Source organism: Stegodyphus dumicola, chromosome 9 (genome assembly GCF_044657685.1).
Source record: "Stegodyphus dumicola isolate Sdum_Otavi_A_Nest chromosome 9, ASM4465768v1".
Taxonomy (NCBI): domain Eukaryota; kingdom Metazoa; phylum Arthropoda; class Arachnida; order Araneae; family Eresidae; genus Stegodyphus; species Stegodyphus dumicola.
The window spans coordinates 53724280-53748897 of NC_140776.1; the positions used below are offsets into that span (position 1 = coordinate 53724280).

The window sequence follows — 24618 nt, forward strand, 5'->3', positions numbered from 1 at the left end:
TTCGAAGTGCCGACCATGTGCGCCAAATTCAAGTCTATCTACAAGAAACCTTCTCTCTTCTATCGCGAATAATTGCACTGCATATTAATTAAGCTTCTTGCAAGATGCTGATAAGTAATGTGCCATCGATGCTGTAGGATTAGGAATTACAGTATACCGTAAGAAATGAACGCTGTGAGAGTCCCGTAGGACATGCCGAAAGGCATTCATGAATGTAGTTTTTTTTGTAACGTATATAATCTAGGCTAATCAAGAAAAGTGTGTTTTTGTGATTTATCTAGGCTAATCAAGAAAAGTGTGTTTTCTGATTTAATAAATGTATATTTAAAAGAGAAATACAGACTCATGCATGCCTTATTGGGTAAGTCATTTTATTCTTATTATTAAAGATCACGCAATGTACTAATCACTAAATTTTAGTTTAACTATTTACGCGGAATTAATTCGTTTTTGATACTCTTAGTATCGTTACTTTGATACGATCACGGCCAGCAACACCACACTTTTCCAAAATGGTTTGCCTAATTTTTATAAAATACGCAATAGACTGTCGCCTAAAAACAAGTCTTCCTATTTATATTTAACAATCGATACGATTGCATTTGCTCCAGCGATGACACATATACACTGCGGGAAAAAATGGGACAATTCTCTATCTTCCGTTCTACTGAGCCAATTGAAGAAATTCAAATTTCATTTTTCATGTATCGAAAGCGCGACTTAAAGATATATATTAGATTTATATACAGCATTATTCTAAGATAGGCATTTTGACACAAAATCGGACTTTTCTGAAATGACGTGCCAACGTTTTTCCATATTCCGATTCAAGGACTCAAATTATGTCTAAATATTAAATTTTGTAAACTTTGGTGCGAAATTTAAGGAGAAATTCAAAAATTTATGTTGGCGCACTTTTTTCAGTTTTCGCCAAAAATAATTCACTTGGCGAACTTCTCAATTTATAGCAATCCATTTTCTTTTCCTTTTTTTATTGTTAAACGAGGGGGAAAAAGGTCATCGTTCATTATTTCAAATAATTTTAACAAAGGGGGTAAACCACATTTGGCGTTACTATAGCTTATAACAACTATGCCAAACTTCAAAACGCGCCAATATGTAAATTCACATATATCCTAGGAAATTTTGAATAAAAAACTCTATTTTTTTACAGGTATGCTAAGAAATACATCTTCTTTAAGATGATGGTAAAAACTTTATAGGTTACAATTCAAAATATATTTCGAAAATTTTTTAAAAATTATTTAAAAATGCAAATTAAAAAAATAAATCATAAAATATGGGCAAATTTTATTAGGAATGAACCTAAATTTCGTATTCTGGAAGGTAAATCAAGTAAGTAGAATAAAAAAAGAGATATTAATAAATATACAGGGTGATTCTAAATTGTTTTTACAAATTAAGAGGGGTGATAGTACTCATCCAGATGAGCAATGATTACCATAGAACATAGGGTCGCATTCCACTCTGAGAGGCAGAAAAGAGGAATATTAGAATTCCAACCTGAACTTACAACAATATTGGGAGAGTCAATGAACGAGAACAAAAGTCGCACAATCTCTTTAGTGAAAAACTCACAGAGTTTGCACGAAACGGATAACCGAAAACTTGACGTTCGAGTGTTAATCCGAGCTCAATCTTTGATGGCGATGGGCGTTTTCGTGGTTTTCCCCATGTGTAACGTGTATACGAGCCAGTTTCCCTTAGAAAGTCCTCCACGAAGGCATCCCTCCCTTAGGCAGATAGCCCTAGTGTGCTTTGCCATAACTAAATACATCACATCTTTGATGGCTAACACTCAAATGCACATCTTTGGTTGGCAAGGACTCAACCTCGCAAACGATTACAAGTTAATTATCTAAATTATTAGAGGGAAAAACTGATACCTTTGATAGCAGTTTTTTTCCCCTTCGTCATCTTCTATCCTGTCGTCTTGGACTTACTGTACTGCGGTCGTTTTACTTGAAGAGCCCTTCTATGGGATACGAAGTTCTGACAGCTGGAGCATAGCATGAACTTTTTATACTAATCTCGGCATACAGTGGAAGTTGGAGTTAATTGATAATATTCAGCCCTTGATTAGATAATTAACTTGTTGCAATCGTTTGCGAGGTTGAGTCCTTGCCAACCAAAGATCTGCATTTGAGTGTTCGCCATCATAGCTCGAATTAACACTCGAACACCAAGTTTTTGGTTATTCGGCCAAGTTATCCGTTTCGTACAAGCTCTGTGAGTTTTTCACTAAATAGATTGTGCAACTTTTATTCTCGTTCATTCACTCCCGAATACTGTTGTATGTTCAGGTTGGAATTCTAATATTTCTCTTTTCTGCTTCTCAGAGTGGAATGCGACCTTATGTTCTATAGTAATTATCGCTCATCTGGATGAGTACTGTTACCCCTTTTAATTTGTAAAAGCAATTTAGAATTATCCTGTATATCAAATTCAATTAACACTGAGGAGCTAAAAGTTTGAGAGCTAAATTTTAAAAAACTACTCGTGCGAATTTTAGAAAACTTGTTAGTTTGGCTTAATCTGAGTCGTAGAATCGAAATATGGAAAAACCTTGGCATGTCATTATAGAAAAGTCCGCTTTTGTGTCAAAATACCTATGTTAGAACAATGCTCTATATAAATCTAATACATATTCTGAGTCGCGCTTTCGAGACATGAAAAATGCAACTTGAATTTCGTCAAGGAGAATTCAAGTAGAACGGGAGATATAGAACTGTGCCTTTTTTTTTTTTTTTTTTTGGCTCAGTGTACAATTCATCATATTGTGTCAATTTCCTTGTAGGCGTCAATGAGGAAAATTTGCTATCTATAAATTTCTATTTATATTATTCTTAAATGTTGGTTCAAAATGTTTCAGTTGTCCTTCCAATTCAGTGTTCCAATTTTTTAAAATTTATTGACATTTGTATAGCCTCAGTTACTTAAAGACCTTTATTCTTAGCTGCAATCTGCAAACTAGAAAACATCTTCAAATTTAAAATCTCAATGGCAAATTTATTTTCACAGGAGCTTTTTCGGCTAATGTAAACCTTAGATATAATTATTTTTCAAAATTCAGGCTGTAAATTTTAAATTATGACACGTTGTTTTGTATACAGAATTCTTAAATTGTTTTGCAGCTTCTATAGCAGAGCATAATATTCTTGAACTCTTCCAGAAACATAAAAAAGTAGAACAAAATTATTAACTACGAAGTTTTAGATTTTTCCCTATTTAATATAAAAAAACGCGTACCTTAGTTATAACACGTACAACAACAATGGACAATAAGGTAAAAGAAAGTTGTAATTTGCAAATATTTTATTTAATATTGGAATATTTGAAGGAAAATAAGATAAAATGTTCATGGAGACTGAGTAAACAGTTTGCAAATTAATTTTAACTTTGTTTTCAAGAATATTATATTTCTTAATAAGCAATAAACCTTAAGTAAAAATTACAGATAGATGAGTTTTTACATTCAGGTAAAGAGAACTGACGTAGGTTGAAGATATTCTTATACTGATGAAAAGTGTATTTAGTTGTTACCTGCATTCTTTAATAAACACGTTTTATTCTTAACACGAAATACTTTAAAAATATGCAGACGAAATTTTTCCCAACCTCGCTTTATTTTCTGAATCAAGAGTATTAAAATCTTGAAGCATTACTGGAATGTTTTGAAATGGAAGTGCGTGGATGTTACCTCGTTATGAAGTTCTAGAGAACTAAAATAAAAAGTTTAAAAATATGTAAGAATTTAAATGGCGATCTTGTATGCTCCTTAAAAATGTAAGTATCAAGGGCTAATATGATATTTATATTGTGTTGAAAAACCATCAGTTTAATAGCGTTGTAATTATATAAATAATAACTTTGTAATAATAAAAATGCGCGTACTCTTCGTTTCACGGTTTTATTTACATTAGCTTCTCTGTTTGTTTGATAGTTACGGTCAGATTTCGAAATCAGGTTTTTGTGCTTTTTGATAAAGTCTGTTTCTTTGAAATTTTATGCACATACATATTTGCAATAGCAATGCAATATTTTATATTTCAGCAAAATATATATTCTCAAATGAAATATACATTTTTATCTTGAGAAGATGTTTGTTACCTAAATTTCAAAAATATCCTTGCTAAAGAATTGATAATAAGCATAGAATTTTGACATTTATATGTTGTTGGTTAGAAAGAAAAATAATCTTCTAAACGGAATTTTTTAAAAATCTTAAATGAAATTTGTTAGGTAACAGGAGTTTTCAATATCTGGTGATTTTCCAAAATTAGCACACAGAATATCAGCAACCATGCTTCGAATAATGTTGAATTTTAAGCTATAGTTGTCAATAACTTCGTTGCTTTGCTGATTCAACTGAATACTTTTTGTAAATTCAGAAATTGTTTTTAATTATACTTTTCCTCTTCTGTGAACTATAAAGTATAAAATATATAAAAAACGAATTTCACAGTTTTAAATTGGTCAAAATGGTATTTTTTGGCTACACAATATTTTTGTTTCTATATTATGAAAAATATAATAGTAGAATAAAACGCATTGGGACATCACAGAATTTTAAGAAGAGATAGAAACGATAGCTCCTGACCTCTCCTCCGATGTAGCATATATGAAAGTGGTTACATTTAGTTCAGCTAAATTTCTTTTTGAAAGTTTTAATCTCAAATCCATCATTGTTAGTGAGAGGTTATTTTAGTCGCATATAACCAAGTTGAAGAGTAGCTAAAGAATATTACTTTTAACACTTTATTAAAATCGTATAATATTAAGATGTTTTTACATATTTTATTACATTTAAGTAACATAATATCAAAAGCTGCTGCACACATTTAAATATAATTTTACATTTTAAATTATTTACCATAGAAATTAGGTTGCCGGACCACTTCGGATAACGAACACGTTGCGGACGATTCCAGAGTGCTAATTCTTGCTGTGAAGCCTCCCGTCATACCAAAAGTGTTAAAAGAAATATCCCAGTTCATTACACCACAGCATCTGGTTATTTCTGTGGCTATGGGTATTACCACAAAGCATATCGAGCAGGTAAGTATAAAAAGTTAAACCCATCTTTTTATTATTTCATTTTACAGAGATAAATCTATTATCTGGATTTTTATGTAATAAATCAAAAAGGAAACTTAATTGAACTTCCTAATACTATCATCTATTTTTAAATTGACATCGGAGAACAATTGTGTTTTTTATATTGAATATGTTGGCAGGGAATTCTTATATATTAACATATTTTCCTAAGGTGCAGCAGTCACGTATACTATGTAGCAAGTATTAACCAGATATCTGTAGGAATTGTTTAACTGAAGCTGGTAACGTGGCAGTGTAACTTAGGCCCACCTTTTGCCATTGTGACAAATTCTACACTGAGACTTTTGAGAAAGACTTTCCTAAATTTTGACATATGTCTGCAGGCATTTTTTTCTCCATCCTGCAACATGTTGAACAGTTCTGTGGCTGTTTTGTTTTCAACCAGCCTTGTTACTCATCCCAGATATGTTAGATTACGTTGAGATCATGGCTTTCGCAGGCCAGTCGAACTCTTTTGCTCCAATTTGATTACGCTTTTCCTTAGGGGCATTATCAAATGGCTTAGGAAAAACAAATAAATAAACAGGGCATTTATCATTCTAATAAAGGTAACGACAATTTTCAAATTGTTCCCACATGTGGCTGTAGTATTCCAACATTGTATTCTTGTACTCCTTCATTGACTTCAGCATTCAGGGTTCAAGGCTCAAATCACATGGCTAACCAATCACTGCACCTTCCCCCCAGATGGCTCACACCGTAATTCTTGCTCTGCAAAACTGCACAGTGGAAATAATGTATTCTGCTAAGGAACGTTTTTCTGTCATTTTAGAGGTCTGTGTACGCCCATCGGAATGCCAAACAGTAACGTGATTCCTCACTCCATATGACGCTCTTCCGATGTTCTAATGTCCACAAGCGACCGTGGTTTTGCATTACTGTAATAGGTAGCTAATAATCAGTTTAGTTATCAATGGCTTATGTGCTGAAGCTCACGAGTAAAATTCAAGTGCAGATACCTGTGGAAGAATTGGTATGAATACTAGGATTAGTTTCAGGTGTCCGTGGTTACAGTTTCCAAAGAAGCGTGCGGGTTTGACTTCTCGTAGAAGAAAGTGACGGTCTTAAGTTGTCAATTTTTGATTTTTCTTGACAATACTGGTGATTTTTATCCTATTTCATCACTACATTACTCACTTTTGCACGTGGAATTCGCCAGAAATCTCATAAACAAAATGATCTAATAGGGAGGTACCGATACTCCTTGTTCTTTCTATAGCATTTATTTATTAGCTGTAGCTAGCCCACATTTCTGCTGAAAGCTCAAATTTTTGGCTTTGGATATGCATTAGTGATTTCTGGCAATTTGACGGGTTGTCTGCTCATTATGACAATATCATATGGTTTTTAATTGGTAAATATACTGTCTTACCAATTTTGCAAATCTTTTGTTTTTAGCAAATGCGTATCTGAGCTTAAATTTTTTATTTAATACATTTTGCAGTCACTTCCTCCGAAAAGTCGTGTGATCAGAGTGATGCCCAATACACCTGCACTGGTCAAAGAGGGAGCGTCAGTGTTTTCTTGCGGAAGTTCCACCTTGGAGGACGACGCCATAACAGCTCATCGCATATTCTCCAGCGTCGGTATCTGCGATCAAATTGAAGAGAATTTATTAGATGCTGTCACTGGGCTGAGTGGAAGTGGACCTGCTTATGTAAGTAAATTTCATATTATAGAATTATTAAATAAAGATTAGTTGAAATTGCTTGAATTAATTTATTTCCATCTATTAATGCAACGATAGTTTGAGCTGCAAACTAATTATTTGTAACACCTACAGTGGATTCCAAATATCTTAGTTAAAATACAATAATAATAAGGTAATGTACAATAACAATAAGACGTTACTTGTGTACTGCGAGGTGAGTCATCATCACCCGAATATCTAACCAGGAAATAAAAAAAATCCTAAATTAAAAACACTTCAAGTTCATTCTACCTCACTACTTGTAAGTGTATAAATTAAAATCTACAAACATAAAATTTCCACCAGCTTGGACCTATTATAAGGTCAGTTCTATGCTACATATCTGCTGCCTGAGCGTCACCTCAAAGGCAGACTTCAACAAACTTTAGGTAGCGCAGAATAAGATTCTGAGAAGAAGTGTAAATGCTGATTACCTGATAAGAAACAAACTGATCCATGATGACTTAAAAATCGATCTTATAGTCGACCATATTACTAAGTAAGCGTTTCTTCAAAACTTAGCTGTGCCACAGACTTTTCAGAAATTCTTAGTTACCAAATCAGCAGTAAAAATAATTTGATCAGACCATTTGCTTCTAATATGCTCAGAGACTACAATTTCGTAACCTAGCTTTGACTGTCGAGCGCGGCCTGACTTTCATTTCATGTTACTTTAATTTGATTGGCATATATGTAGTACAGGAGACAATAGTTTTATGTTACTTTCTTGACCGTTCTTGGAATTTCAGCCGCTAGCTTGTCAGAGTCATGTGTCCTCTGGGGCTTAATTTTATCTAGCTAATTAAGGCTCGTTTTGGGGCCACATAAGCAACTTTATTATCTCTATCCAGCTCTGGCCTGGTTTAAAATTGAAAGCTTCCTTTTACAATGGGTCTAAATTCAATAATCTAACCCTAATTTAACTAAAGTTTGACTAGACCACTACAGAAATTCAAAACCACACTTTCCAAAGAAGCATATAATCCCTACAATATTTACAGCTAGACTATAATTAGCGTCGCCAGCAGAATTTGTGCTACTCGGCAAGATAGCAGACCGCTGGTCAAACTGTCAAAATCCTATTCGTAAATCTCTGCAATAAATAAATCTCTATAAAAATTTGCTTGCGACACAAATATACATAAATTCTGGAATGAACGAACCTCGTGGCGATATGAGACAGAAAGGAAAAAGATAAATTAAATAACATATTATTGGGGAAGATTAGATACAAATGCCACATATTCATCCAACAATATTCCAAAATTTTTTTTAATTCGTCTAAAAAAAAGTCGTTTTTTATAGATATTTTTGCCTACTAATACTAGCAATACCAAAAGGAATTCCTTTTCCTACATTTTTATGAAAAGTTATCACGTGACTTAAATATAGTCATGACTTAAATATTTGATTCACAAAGTTGCTGCAATTAAGTCCATGATCAGACATTCAAGATATATTTATTTATTCGCGTCATCCTTTTGAAACTGCATTGGTAAGTTAAAGTACATTCGGCTTGAAAAATTTCAAGTAAACATTTGGCCGCAAATTGACTGTCATTGAATTGTGTCATCGGTGATAGTTTATCGTAAGTGAAATGTCCCACATTAGATTTCTGATCGAAGCATACTTTTAATTAAGTATTTTTAAAAGATGATTGCAAAATAAAAGAATAAAATATGATGTGATTGAATATAATGTACTTCCCTAGATCAAAAAATAATCTAGTTTGTTATGTCGAAATAAACAGTTTAAAAATGAAAAAAACTATATTTCGTTTATTTGTGTTTCGTAGTTTTTCCTTGGTTGTATTGTCCTATGGAAACAATAATTATAAATGCATGTTGTTAATTTTTAATTATATCTATGCTTTTATTAATTAGGCAGATACTATTGGGTATCTATTGAAGAAGTTTTACATGAAATTAGCAGAGCTGAATTTTCCAGAAACATCTCCTTGATTTAGATTACACAGCATGTTTTAGGTATAAAAATAACGATTTAAACATATATTTTATTTTAATAATTTATTTTTACTTTTATAATTTGTCACATATGAAACATTATTGTTTTTCAAGCCAGCCTTTTAGTCAGAAAACACATAAACATTTTTAGGCAATGGCGCAAATTTCATGAGAAAAAATGCATTTATATGAGATTTTATTGTCCTTTTAATGACAAACCTAACCATTTTATTTTTTATTTAGATGTATATGGCAATAGAAGCACTTGCTGATGGTGGTGTGAAGATGGGAATTCGAAGAGACCTTGCTCTAAAACTAGCAGCACAAACACTTTTGGTAAGTACTTTCTTGGACCACAAAGCAATGTACTAGGGAAAATGGTTCATTTTTAAGGAAATTTAGGTACTGTGAAAACACTTCTCCTCTCAAAGAGTGCTTAGAAAAGTCATGTCCCTTGCGTTAAAATTACAAAATTTAAATTCTGCATTAGCATCATCGTACTATCCATAGAGAAGATGTCTAGGGTGATATCATCCGGAGTGGTATAGTTTCGTGTTATATTGCAAATATCGCTATAACACTGCCCCTGTATAAACTATATGGTGCAATGGCGGATTTGAGTAAAGAGCATTAGATCAAAAGAACATGGGTTACTTTGGTCATAAAGTTCCTTGTTATGCCACAATCATCTTATAGGCTAGATTTTCTCTCTGCAACACAATGCTTTCTCTTATCACTGTATTGTGGAATATATTCAAGTTATCCAAATTCATGTGATAACCATTCGACGGCCTATACCAAAAGAGACACTCTCCCAGTACTTCTAGAAATAAATAAATGTTTTCGACCTCATGTTACCTCAAATGTTACTAGATAATAAACTTTTACATTTCAAATAAAATAACATTACAAACCCTTTTTCGCGAATCTTTCGGACGTAAGATTATGTCGGTGTCAAGAAGCTTCGATTTCCATCCACTTACATTAATAAACACTTCATTTTCATCTACAGCATAAAGAATATCCGAGAATTCAATGTATACTGAAACTGAATGTATTATTTGTTGTAAGAAAAATCATACGATCTTCAGGGGAAAAAGTACTTGACCTGACGGCATTTGACTTTTTTCAAATGAGCAATATAGAAAAGTAACATATTTGTATACATCTAAGGAGTTATTATTGAAATTAGTACAACCACCATTCGATGAATGATACAACATATTCTGCGTATGGTCTTAGCATAATGAAATATGCAGAAACGCCTGGATGTTGGTGAGAACTCATATATTTCCTGTCTTGTCTACAAGCACAATAATTGCAGGAATAGATTTGGGGCATCTTATGTGAGAAAATCCACAAGTTCTTAAATTGCATTGGGTCAACATATTCTGTTTTTTGATATCTTTAATACAACTGTTTCGGTACATAGTTTACCGTACATAAAATGTCCCACATTAGGAACTTTCGAAGAAGGTCTCATCTAGGATCTGAAAAATCTTCGGCTTTTCTTCAACCTTGCCCTTTTTCCTCCTTTTGTCAAGTGCTCACGAAGTTTTAAAGTTTATTGAGTAGAAATCTTATCTTAAAAACTAAAAAGCGAAATATTGTTGTCAGTTTATTTCATTAAATCACTTCTCAGGAATGTCAAAATGGTTTTAATTTTCATAGAAATAACGCCCATTGTTATATATGTTCACTCTAGTTTAAACATCTTCAGTAAAATTAAACAGAAACAATTTCCAGACCTTCCCAGTTAAAATAGTGGAAATAACACTGATATACTCTAATTCAGCGGTCATCAAGCTTTAGAACTTCACGGACCACGGCATATATAATTTTATATTTGGCGGACCACTAATTTGAATTAAAAAAAAAACTTAAATCAGACCTTAAAAACAACTATTCAACTTTCCAATACATGTAATTCTAATTTTCATTTGTTAATATAATTTTCGAAACATTTGGTGTTCAGCAGCATGCCTTTATGGAAATTCAGGCTACGCACTTGATAATGAGTAACAATTAAAACACTATTAACATCTGACTGATACACATATTTCGTTCACATTGAAAAATGATATTAGAAGTACAAAAATCATACCTTCTTGTACAGAAAGCTTCACATTTACATATCACTGAAAAGGAACATCATGAAAAGCAAGAACAAATAGGCAAACGCAAAGCAATATTAATAAATTGAAAGAGCCGCCAATTTTTAATTATTGTAAGCATAATAATAATCGCTTACTCAGCAATGGCGACAAAAATCAACAGTAGACGAAACAAAAACGGAAACTTCCAGTGATGCAATTAATAAACAAGAATGCAGATGATTCTCATAAAAATCCATCATATTGACTATTGACACGTAGGAAAACTATGTTATTAACGACTACAATAGCATATGCTTGTAATTCAAAAGGAAAGAGGATTTCAGTATGCGCTATTATTGATAACAGCAGCATATCCATGGATGCCAACTCTCACTTTCAACTGTCGCTAGATGAACCTGCAAAAATAGCTAAAAAGTCGCTAAATTCAGAAGGAATTTCGTTAAAAGTAGTAGCTAAAATTTTTAAAAAAAAGTATAATCCATATTCCATAATAGGTTTTGTTACTCGTCATTTTTAAAACTGAATCTTCATAAAAATATAAATGATGTCCCAAATTTTTTGCAGACCATCTGTCATGCCTCGCGCTCGTTCAAACACGAGGTGGGTTCTTCTGTGTAAGCTTACCATAGTGGGAAAATAACACTTGTCCGCTTTGACATTTTCTTCACTAATTTATTACACAAACTGCACTATGGATACACCATACAACGAGTACACTGTAAAATAAACTATATACAATATATATATACAAGGCGCGCAAAAAAAATTAAAACATATTTCTTTTCTCTACGTTCTCACACGGCATGCTCGCCGGTCCAACTCCCAGTACCCTCTCCGTCCAGTCTTTCTTCCCCCCACCAGCCTGCCTCGACCGGTTTTTCCGGGGTAAGTCACTTCCGTTCTTCGTCTTTCCTCAGGGGAAGGAACTTCACACCTCCCCTCTGGTTTGTAAATATTTACGACTGAGTCGAAAAATTTTAAACCCATATTATTTTGGCACTTACCAGGTAGTCCCTCTTTTCCGGGACACAGCACAAGGAATCACAGTAAAATCAGAGAGCAAAAAAAAAAAAAAAAAAGTTCATGCTACAGTTATAAACACTAACACAAAAAAGAACACTTAAAACACATAAACATAAAAACTGCACATGTCCAAATTTATATAGCGATACAAACAAAACATTGCAATATCAACTCACTGACACTTCTGTAAGGAATAATTCGTTTACTAATATAATGTTTAATATTAGTAATAACACAATCTTTTCTAGAGTAACCACAATAATACAAAAAAAAATAATAAATGAAAATTACAATATCTATATACTTTTTGCCATACTAGCATTGAACATTATCCTTTCTAGTGTTACAATAATAAACAAACACACAAAAATATATATATATATATATATATGATACCAACATTAGTTTCTTTTTTTTTTCAATTTAGTTCAGATTATTGGTCACTTATACATTCGTGAGGGATCCTCGACAATGCGTCTGCATCGGAGTTTTTAGCTCCTGGTTTATGCATTACAGTGACTTGGAAGCGGGATAGAGCTAATGCCCATCTCTGTAATCTAGCATTCCGGGGTATCCCATCGGTTAAGTACTTTAATGGGTTATGGTCTGTATGAAACAAAATTTTATTTCCGTATGTCCAAGTTTCGAACTTGTCGAGAGCCCAAATTATTGCATACGCCTCTCTTTCTATAGTGCTCCATTTAGACTGAGCGCTAGTTAATTTCTGGCTAGCAAATGTTATCGGTCTAGCTTTCCCATACTCATCTCGTTGAAGTAAACACGCTCCAATACCTATTAGTGAGGCGTCTGTGTTAATTTCAAAAGGTTTCCGTATATCCGGCGTATATAAAGACGATGCCGTGCACAAAGAATCCTTTAATTCTTTGAATGCCTTCTCGGCTTCAGACCCCCAAGGTATATCATTAGGTATAGATTTTCTCGTGAGATCAGTTAACGGCCTAGCTACTTTTGCATAATTCGGAACATACTCTCGATAGTAATTATATAACCCCAAAACTGATCTTAATGCCTTTTTGGTTCTAGGTGGCTTCAAATTTTTAATGACCTGCAATTTCTCTGGATCTGGGCCATGTCTGCCTGAGCCTACTATGTGACCTAAATACTTTACCTCCGACTTGCCAAAAGAGCATTTCTCTAAATTAGCCGTAAAGTTCAATGTCTGTAAAGTACTGAGTACGGCTCTTAAATGTTTAAGATGTTCTTCCCACGTTGACGAATAGACAATTATATCATCAATGAAACTTTCAGCATAATCACTATGTGGTCTAAGAGCTTGATTCATAACTCTTTGGAAAGTTGCGGCAGCACCTGACAAACCGAACGGCATCACTTTCCACTGATACTGACCCTTCGGAGAAACAAAACTCGTCAGATGTCTACTTTCCTTCTCCATAGGGATTTCCCAATACCCCTTAAAAATATCTAGCGTAGACAAATAACGTGCTGCCCCTGCCTTATATCGAAGCTCTTCTGCGTTTTGCATAGGAAATGGGACAATCTGACTTTCCGCATTAAGCCCTCGATAATCACAACATAAACGTACGCTTCCGTCCCGTTTCGCTACACACACAATAGGGTAAGCAATCTCTGCTGTGGAAGGTTCAATTAAACCTCTTTCTAACAAATCAGCAATTTGCTTTTCCACCTGTGGCTTCAACGCCTCAGGTACCTTATAAACATGAGGTTGCTTTCTTTCAACTCCCGTTTTTAACCTGATACTGTGGGATCCTACCTTCGCACATTTAATCTCCCCGTCAAACACTACATGGAAAGATTTGATTAATCTGCTCAACTGATTCCTTTGTGACCTATCTAAATGTTTCCATTCCTCAGAAACACAGATCCTCTCTAAAAGTTTGTCTACTTTAGGGTTTCTTTGAATAGGCGCGTGCTGCACCTCCCCAAATTCTGTGTCAGCCTCATAGATTATCCCTACTGCATTTATAGGCTGTATATATTTCCGTAACTTATTTTGATGCAAATGTCTAACCGATTCATCTGGCAATTTTACCAAATATGAATGTGGAGACTTTTTCGCAACTATTTCTCCAGGTCCTGTCCATTTCGAGCAAAGTTTATTTGTTGACGTTGGTATCAGTACTACTACCTCATCTCCTATCTCGAATTCATTTTCCTTAGACCTCAAATTATGATGATGAACATATTTCTGCTGTTTAGCTTCCGAATTTTCTTTAGCGAATTTCTCTGCCTCCTGTACCCTATTTCGAAGAGAAATTAAATATTCAGTAACTGATTCCCCAACTCCTTGTGGTAATACCGTCTCATCTACCCAACTTGATTTAAGTATCGCCAGTGGCCCCACTGGCACCCGACCATACATCAGCAAAAATGGTGAGACTCCGGTAGTTGAATTCGGTATCTCCCTATAAGCCCATAACAAATATGGTAACTGCTTATCCCAGTTTCTTCCTTGAGTATTTATCGCGTGATGCAACATTGACTTCATTGTTCCTATCCATCTTTCCACTAGCCCGTTTGACTGCGGATACCCTGGCGTAGAAAATTTTGGCGAGGCCCCTAACCTAGTTAAAAATTCTTGTGTTAGCTTAGCCTTAAAGTTCGTTCCGTTATCCATGGCTATCATTCTCGGAACTCCTGTTCGCATGAAAATATCAATGAAAGCGTCACATGTAGCTTTCGCTGTTATCGCCTTTAGTGGAATTGCCTCCGGCCATCTGCTATGTTGATCAACAACACATAACACATACTGGTGCCCTCTTGAAGATTTCGGCTCAATCGGCCCTAAAACGTCCGCATTAACCACTTGAAATGGAAGTTCTGGCCTCCCTACTGCTGTAATTGGAGCCCTATCCTTCACTTTAACTTTCCTTCGTAGCTGGCATTCCTTGCAAGCTTCGCACCACTTCCGCACCTCCTTTGACAATCCTTCCCACCAAAACGACATTTTAATCCTTTCCGCCGTCTTCTTTGCTGCGAAGTGCCCCCCTTGTAAGCTTTCGTAAGCCAACTTCACAATTTCTTTCCTGCGGCTTTGAGGAACAACTAACTGACTACATCGCTGCCCATTGACACTTCCCGTATGGTACAAAATTCCTGACTCCAGCCAATACCCATTCTTGTTATCACGTGCATCCATGAACGCGCTTTTCAGCGAAATACATTCCGCTTGCTCCTGTCTAAAACGTTGAGTTTGCGATAAGGGTGGGTTATCAGCTGACATTTGCTCACTGCCTCCCACTTCTACTTCCCCCTCATCTTTACTCCTTACCAACGGTGTAGTACGAGCTATTTTCGCTTCACCTTCGACCTCGTGACTGGCATTTTCTGTCGATTCCTTTCCGTCCAAGTTACTCGATACCTGACCATCTCCCAATACTAGTTTTTCTTCCTTATCTTCTCCCCAATAAATATTTCCTTGTTCCCTGAGAAGTCTAAAATCTCGAGGTGTCACCAGCGCTTCCTCGTTCAAATTATGCACTACTGCTGTATGAACGTTTACATAAGGCTGTACCTCCTCTTCTCCTGACCAGATACTGATAGGTACTGTAACTAATTGGGCTTCTACCTGGGGTCCCACGGCGGGTTGTAACCATATCTTCCCTCCAGACTCCAAATATTTCTGTGGAACTACCGATTTCCGGATTACAGTAACTTCTGCTCCGCTATCAATCACTCCTTTGAATCTAGCGTTGCCTATCTGTAGTTCTATCCTAGGTAATTCCCCGCTTGCCCTAGTTAACGGAATTTCTTCTGCATAGTTAGCTAACTTCAACCCTACGCATATTTTATTTAATCCCTTTGATTCCACCTCATCCGTATCCTCTTTTTCGCTTCCTCTCTTGGGTTTCGCTATCAGGTTTATCGCTGGACAAAAACGCTTTATGTGTCCTTCACCCTGACACTGAAAACATTTTAGAACTTTCTTATTTGCCTGCATCCTTCCTTGAGGGTCTAAAGTTTTTACCCCTTTGTACTTCTCTTTATCAACCCTGTAATCAGAACTGAAATTCCCCTTACTCTTATTTGGTCGTCCTAACTTTTCCCCTTGTCTTATCGGTTCCTGTTTTGGTCCCACTTTATTTACTTCCTGAGCACTCGTATTGTAATTTCTAGGCATTGCTGCAACGTAATTATCCAAATCATTTGCAAGCTCTGACGGAGATAACCAGTTTTCTACCTCTTTTAACAGTATATGCGCCTTAACATTTGCGGGTAATTGATCTTTTACTTGATCGACAATCAATAGTTCTCTTAATTTATCAAAAGTCTTAACTTTTCTGGATTCTAAGTAGAAATCAAGTGCTGCCTCAACCCTCGCTATGTGCTGAGTATACGTTTCCTCATATCTTTTTACACATTTTTCTAAATTCTTTTTATGTTGCAATGGGGTAATCTGGAATTCTTTTAATACTGTATCTTTAATCTTAATATAATTATCCAAATCCCTTTCACCCAGAGTTGAAATCAAACTTTTAACTTTAGTTTTTAAACTCTGCAAAATAATTTTCCCCTTATGTTCTTCAGGAATTTTATAGAGATTAAACATCATTTCCGCATGATGGAAAAAGAACGGCCATTCCTCAGCTTTAGATGGCGGGTCAATCATAACTCCTTTCATTATTTTTAAATGTTTCAAGAAATCATTACCCTTGCTCTCAGCATCTGAAACCCCTTCATCCTCTGAACCCGATTTATTTCCTCCTTTATCTATTTTTCTACTCTGAATTTCTAATTCTTTAATTTTTATCTCGTGTTCTCTCTCTAATTGTCTTTCCCGAAATTCCATCTCTTTTAATCGGTCTTTAGCCGCATCTGCCTCTAACTTACACTTTTCTAGCTGCAGCTCCATTTCCTTTAACTTAATTTGAGCCTGCATGTTCTTAATAATTTCATCAGATTCTTCTGACACCCTATTTCTCCTTTTAGGACCCATATTAACTTCTGGTATTTCTTTTCACAGCTTTACCCATACAACACATAAATAACACTTAATTTTACTTAATACTACCATTATTCATTTAGCAAACATTATCATTAGTGAACACAATCATGAATACCTTTCTCATATTACTATTAACATATATTTCACCATATATTGTTAACACATAAATACCAAAAATTATATTAGCTTTTGAATTAGTACAAAAAAAATAGTTCTGAATACTTTGGCCTTACGCCGTAATACCTTACATATTCTGGAAATGAAACAAACATTTACTTATTGTTCTCAAATCATTAAACTAATTAATTTTTAATCAACCTATTAACTTTAATGACTAAAACATTTTGCCAAAACACGGCAACAACAAAAATAGATAATTTCTACCTTAATTAGTAACATGAGCACACCATTAAATGTTTCGAAATTACTGCTGACATATTTTTGAATTATTTTAACATTCATTTAGCATAAATTATCTCCTTAATAACAAAATTAATCATAATTCCTTATTTGCATATAAAATATACTTTCTAAGTGTCTACTGGCTTTAACGCCTGGCATTCTCATCATGTTATTAACCGACATTAACACAATTTTAATTGTGTCCGTTACTATAGTAATTATAGGGAGGGAGCTCTCTTCATTTATATATTGTGCTTCCCAAGAAATTAAGAGGGACTTACCTTTGATCCCGATAGTAGAAAATGACGAGTTGTGCTCAATTCTGTACAATTTCCTCATCGCGCTGCGTAACACTTCACTTAATAATATCACCACGGTAATACTGATGATCACTTTTACCATCCACTGTTTCAACACTGCACGAACATTTCAATTAATAATATCATCACGGTAATACGGATGATCACTTTTACCAGCCACTGTTTCAACACTGCACGAACATTTCAATTAATAATATCACCACGGTAATACTGATGATCACTTTTACCATCCACTGTTTCAACACTGCACGCATATTTCAATTAATAATATCACCACGGTAATACGGATGATCACTTTTACCAGCCACTGTTTCAACACTGCACGAACATTTCAATTAATAATATCACCTTTTACGATCTTACTTCCTTCGTATTTTTAGTAATTTCATTTTTCCCACTATCCTGTAGCTCTGCGCCATTTGTCATGCCTCGCGCTCGTTCAAACACGAGGTGGGTTCTTCTGTGTAAGCTTACCATAGTGGGAAAATAACACTTGTCCGCTTTGACATTTTCTTCACTAATTTATTACACAAACTGCACTATGGATACACCATACAACGAGTACACTGTAAAATAAACTATATACAATATATATATACAAGGCGCGCAAAAAAATTAAAACATATTTCTTTTCTCTACGTTCTCACACGGCATGCTCGCCGGTCCAACTCCCAGTACCCTCTCCGTCCAGTCTTTCTTCCCCCCACCAGCCTGCCTCGACCGGTTTTTCCGGGGTAAGTCACTTCCGTTCTTCGTCTTTCATCAGGGGAAGGAACTTCACACCATCAAAAAGGATTCGCGGACCACCGGTTGGCAACTGCTGTTCTAGTTCATCAGACATTCGGTTATCTATAAAAATCCAAGTATTATTTGCATTAATTACGACACAGTAGAAGGGTGTTGCGATTTTATAAAAGCTACGATACAGTCTTGCAGATTTCTTTGCTTCTGATAAGGAGGGACTTTCACCTGATTGCCCTCAAAATCGATTGAGATCTTGACTTAAGCTACGCCAAACTCAAGGTGGTTCTGGTTCAAATTTTATAAAGGCTACGATAGTCATGATTTTGTGTATACTAACCGTATAGATTCTTATGAGATTCTGATCAAGCACATCTACACTGACTACCAATAAGTATTTGGACACCTATGCAAATGGCGATATCTGCGGTCCTAAGGTACGTCACGGACTCCGCCGCTATATATCGTGTAGGAAACAGCATCAGCTTTAGTCGCATGGAAGATGCCCCGCAGTTCGGAGCTCTCTGATTTCGAGAAAGGTATAATTATCGGGTATCACAAATGTGGCCGATCCTTAAGGGACATATCTAGCGATCTGAAGTACCCAAAATCGACAGTGGCCTATGTGATTAAGAAGTGGAAGGTGAGTGGTGATTGTCGGAATGTGCCTCGAGTCGGCAGATCAACAAAACTGGGAGATAGAGACCGACGAGTGCAGTCCAGAGAAATTCAGAAGAACCGCACCTAACCAATGGCCCTCATCCGCGAGGAGTTTCAACTGGCATCCGGGAGTATTGTTTCAATGAATACCATTCGTAAGGAAGCACATCTGCTTGGTTTTCATGGTCGTGCTGCTGCTCATCAGCCTTTGATCACAAAGTCCAACCGCTCTGCTCGGTTAATGTGGTGCAAAGCACATCGAAATTGGACCGTAGATCAGTGCAAACGGGTTCTTTGGAGTGACGAATCAAGGTTCACCCTTTACCGTTCGGATGGCAGGGTCTGGATCTGGCTTCTACCTGAAGAACGTCTCCTGCCAGAATGCATTGTGCCAAAAGTCAAGTTCGGAGGAGGTGGAATTATGGTCTGGGGGTGTTTCTCCTGGTATGGGCTCCCTTGGTCCCCATTGATGGTAAGCTCAACTCCGATGCCTACTGCACTATTTTGGATGACAATGTGCTTCCTATGTTGTGGCAGTTTTACGGGTTGGACCCCTGTTACTCTCAGGACGACAATGCCAGTTGTAATGTTTCGACGTTAACCAAGGGTTGGTATGGTGCCAATGGAGTTCATCGAATGGACTGGCCTGCCCACAGTCCAGCCCTGAACCCTATCGATAACCTCTGGGAAGAATTGCATCGCGGAATTCAGGGGTGCACTACCCGTGCAAAATCGCTGAAGGAACTTCTATGTTTTCTCTAAGCCGAGTGGAAGAATATACCACTAGCTGTCATACAAAGAGTTGTTGAAAGTATGCCCCGGAGGGTCCACGCTGTAATTACCTCTCGTGGAAGCTCTACCAACTATTGATTTTGAATAAAGTTAGTTTTTCTTTTCTATCGCAGGTGTCCAAATACTTATTGGTAGTCAGTGTATTAGCGATCCGAGAATATATTGTGAACAGAATGACCGTGATTATTCCTAAGCTGGTAGTGTTCATTACATCATGAAGTTCTTCAGGGACTATTTAAGTCGTACACATCTTATAGTCTTCTCACTAAATGAATGATTTTCCATGTCGATTTTTCAATTTGTACTTACATTTTATTTTAATAACATTTGTTTATTTTTCGTAGAAATACTACGAAGAAAATAATACCTAAATTATAACGACAAAATAATAAAGAACTACTATCAATAAAATTATGAAATTGATTTTTCTATTTAGTTTTCTAATAACATTAATTTAATGTTTGCACTGAAAGTTATGCAGAAGATGTAAAGAAATATTGTTTGCACGCTATGTATGTTTCACCATATAAGAATGAAAATATTTTGTTCTCATTTCATACAGCCTTCCCTCTTTTAAATATGTGTTATTAGTCCAAAGAGGCTTTATCCCTGAAGGACTATTGTTTTCGTTTTGCGATTTTGTGTTGGTTCACTATAAATGTCCGTTTCACTTTTCAAACTCTTGCCACCAAATGTTAGAGTCCTGCATTACATTTGAAGAAATTAAATAAGGAAAAATCTGCATAAATGTATGTATATTTCTCGCATTGTGATGAAACAACGGTACATAGAGCCATACAATTTTTAATGGCGTAATCCTTACGGGCATCTGAAAGCCCAAATTTGAAATTTGGAATTTGTTTTAGTATCGATTTCATATTCTGTAAAACTTTAACGAATTTTTGATTAACAAACTCAAGGATTTCAAGGCGAGCGATGGCAACGTTGTACAGAAACAACAACAACAACAAAAAAAAAAAAAAAAAAAAAAAAAAAAAAAAAAAAAAAAACATTTTTTATCTCTAGCGCGTCAGACTGCGTATCAGAAATTTTAAAGATGAAGAAGAACTTGATATTTAATAAAGAAAGGTAACACACTATAAGGTATTTTTAATTCTTAAAACTCAACTAAATTTCTCTAAAATTAAAATTCTTGCATTAAAGTTACTATGACTGCACATGTTGATAAATGAAAAATTAGATTTCGATTCGTATTGAAGTGCATATGTTTAAACACTCAGGATTGTTTACAGAGGGAGTTTAAAGAAAAACTTAAATAGTATTTAGAAGAGTAGCGTACAGTAGAACTGAAACAGAATTTGTATTCTTCGAAGCTATTCTGAGTCAGTAAAAACTTACAGTGGGTAGTCATACTGTGCGAAGAGGAATTGCAGTGGTTATAGTAAGAGCTGATTATGATTTTCAGTTGTTTCACAAAGTACTATGACTTAATTTTAGTTTGTCCTTTTATCCAAACACAGACGTCATATTCCATTCGTACTATATCTCACTATGCTTCTTCAAATAGCATGGTTATTTTCACACTTTAGGTTCTTTAAAGACCTTTACTGATTTAGGTTTACTTCAAAGGTTAGAGTTTCTCATGGAACGCTAATGTATTGTGATCCTTTGTATGGTCTATAGATCTATCATTCACACATTATTTGAGTGTGAGGTATAAATAAACTACTTATTTATTTCAGTTTCAAATAATTCAGAAATTATCTTAACAAAAATTCTTCATTCCATACTATTTTCTTTCCATAATAAAGAGAAGGTTATAACACCGTTGACGTTTGTCATAACAATCTCTCATGTCCTAAAAAAGTTTTTTTAATGAGTGGTTACTTCAGTGAGAATGAATTTAGTATATCTTTGCCGGTTGCGGACTTTTCACATTTGTTGATGTAATAGAACAGTCGCTGTAATGAGCCTTTCTATTATAAGGAGTATTAAATCTTTTGTAAATAATGAACGTCCGACTATCTCCATAAATAAAGCGTACTGTAAGATGTGAAAGACATAAACTGTTATCAATATTAAACCATTTTTAAATATCAGTTTTGAATTAAAAATCCTGAATTCTTGTACCTTGAAATTTCTATAGGGTGCAGCTAAAATGGTTCTTGAAACAGAATTCCATCCGGGTTCTCTGAAAGATGACGTCTGTTCACCGGCAGGAACTTCTATACAAGCTGTACACGAACTAGAAAAGAATGGTTTCAGGGCAGCACTCATCTCCGCCGTTGAAGCAGCTACTCTACGTTCGAAAGAAACAGGAGGCTTGTTTTAAAAGAAATTAAATGTACGGTATTTTGTTTAACTTCAAGTATATTGGGATGTATCTTAATTAAATATCAGATTACATGTTTGAATTTGTTGTTACTTACTCATTTCTCAATCTTTAATTTCACTGCCAAATGAACCATAAATTTCAGGACTTAGCAAATGAAACTAACGATTAAACTCCTAGAATATTATTGTGTCTTTCTACTTCAACCAAATCACAATCCAGTATAAACATGATATGAAAGAAGTATGTTAAAAACAGTGTTAAAAACAGTAACATAACATGAGATTTTCTTTTTAAAGTTAAAGCTTGATATTAATTTGTAAATACCATTTTTGGAAAAGTCTTGTCCTTAAAGGCAAAGAACTCAAGTAATGCTTGGCTGACATCCGGTTCAGCTGTTAATTTCTTTCCTTCAAAACATTTTGCAAGAGCAGAAACAATTGATAATCTGAGGATGCTAGCTGTGAGAAGTATGATAGATGCGGCAGAATTGATCAGCCTAGGTCTACGATTTTCTGAAGAGTCGCCAAAGCAACATGTAGTCTGACATTATCATAATATAGAATGATGTGCCTTCTAATGCCCACTTTCTTCGACTGCTGTGTTTAAATCATCCATTTGCTCAGAGTATCTTTCCAAACTGAGCTTTTTGTTACGTTTCAAAAGCTCATAATGCATTGGTTCTTGGGCGTCCCATCGCATATACAACATTCTATTGTTCAGACTGAATCTCGGTCTAGAGGTGGAAGGGGCAGGTTTTCCGAGCTCACAGTAGGCTCTTTTCCTAACAATATTTTCGTAAGTGATCCGCTTTCCGTCGTCAATTATCATCTGATCCAAGAAAGATTTGTTTTTGTTCCGAGCAAGCAGAGATGGGCATATGGCGACTGGATCATGCAAAGTTTTCTTTTTTAACTCATGAGGAATCCATATGAAATATGTATAGACCATTCCGAGTTTCCGAAAATGGTCCGAAATGGTTTGTTGAGCTGAGTTAAGATTTTCCACAATCTCCGATGTTATTCGAAAAGGATCTTGCTACATCATGAGCTGGAAAATATTTCCATCGATTAAAAATGGTTGCCTGGTTTATCATTAAGATCGAAATTATCTACTTCAAATTTTGTTCTTCCCTAAATTGCATTTCCAATGAAAACTTTCATTAAATTTCGGCGTGTTTCCTACTTTAACGTCGGTTTCCTACTTAGAATTTCCACAAAATACGCCGTCGTAAATGAACTTCTTTGGTAGCCATGTTTACACGATGCATCTCAGTAATGATAAGAGAGACTTTTATTTCAGTTAATTTAGAAGAGTACATGTGCAAGAATGCAGTGATAAAGAAAGGAAGCCATATAAGTCTGAAATGAACATGTGCATGCGTGTTGAAATTTGAAGTAACATTATCGGACAGAACATTCCGGTAGATCTAATGTATCGTCATTGAGCAGAATATAATAACATAATTAAACCTTAAAAATAAATATGTTTTCACCTGAAAGTAGATAATCATATAATTATTCCTTTCACTTCAACCAGGTTTTATGTGTAACAAGCTAATAGACAATGGGTATTTAGTTACAACGTAAGATTTTTTTCATTTAAATTTTTGTAAGAAATTTGTTAACATTTGTCACATCTCGCCAATCTACCAAGAATATTTCATCATAGACATTAGTATACCGATATAAATTAGTAATTACACCGAATCCAGAAGTTTCTCATATGTTTTTGTTGCGCTTTTTATTTCAGAAATTGAAACATCTCTTAATCATTTTTGCGAAAATAAATTTCCTTTGTATCTGTTTTGGTTAATTCCTTTGTATCTGTTTTGGTTAATTCCTTTGTTACAATACGCCGTCAATAAATGTCGCATTATATGGTATAGAACACTGTAGGTATTGTAAGAATTTCTAACACCCCTACGCTCAGTGAATGTTCAACGCAAATACAGTAAACTCTCGCTACAACGATACCCGATACAACAATAACTCCCTCTACTACAATAATGTTTTGTGGTCCCGGTGATTTTGCATATAAACTAATGTTAATCTCCCCTCAATATTGCTATATTCTCTAAAACAATAAACCTCTGTAAAACGATTTTTTCAATCTAAATTTCAGTATTATTTTCTCCCTTTATAATAATATTTTGATTTTCAAATGCTTTTTTTTTTTTTTTGTTTTCTTTTGTTATTTTTTCCGTCTATTAAGACACATTGTGGATATTCAACTTATCCCTGAATAAATAGCTATTGTTCAGATTTCAAAACAGATGAAGACCACCCTTTTGGGAATTGGAGTGAGTGAGGGGGGGTGAAGTGTAAATGTATGCCTAGTCTCATTTCCCAGTAAGCTTTGGAATTCTGATAAGGTTTAAGGACATCTAGACCTGTCTAGTCTTCTTGTCATAGAACAAGTGCCCTTTGTTAGAGGAACAGGGGAGATGGAGGCGGGGTGTTGTTAAGTGACGTACTGAAAAGTGAGTTCAAAGGTTGTTTTATAGTCTTTAACGATTTTGAGTTCTACGCG

At 35.1% G+C, this 24618-nt stretch overlaps 1 protein-coding gene across 1 annotated transcript in view; it reads left to right on the forward strand.

Annotated features, from left to right (window-relative positions):
- Window positions 1-22168, forward strand: part of LOC146995343 (pyrroline-5-carboxylate reductase 2-like) — a 29681-nt gene extending 7513 nt beyond the window's left edge. Inside the window, exons 2-5 of the mRNA XM_085823445.1 lie at window positions 4900-5079; window positions 6584-6796; window positions 9037-9129; window positions 21901-22168. Of these exons, the coding sequence (XP_085679571.1) occupies window positions 4900-5079; window positions 6584-6796; window positions 9037-9129; window positions 21901-22086 (672 nt within the window). The 3' untranslated portion in view covers window positions 22087-22168. The remainder of the gene's footprint in view (window positions 1-4899; window positions 5080-6583; window positions 6797-9036; window positions 9130-21900) is intronic.
- The last annotated feature ends 2450 nt before the right edge of the window (window positions 22169-24618 follow it).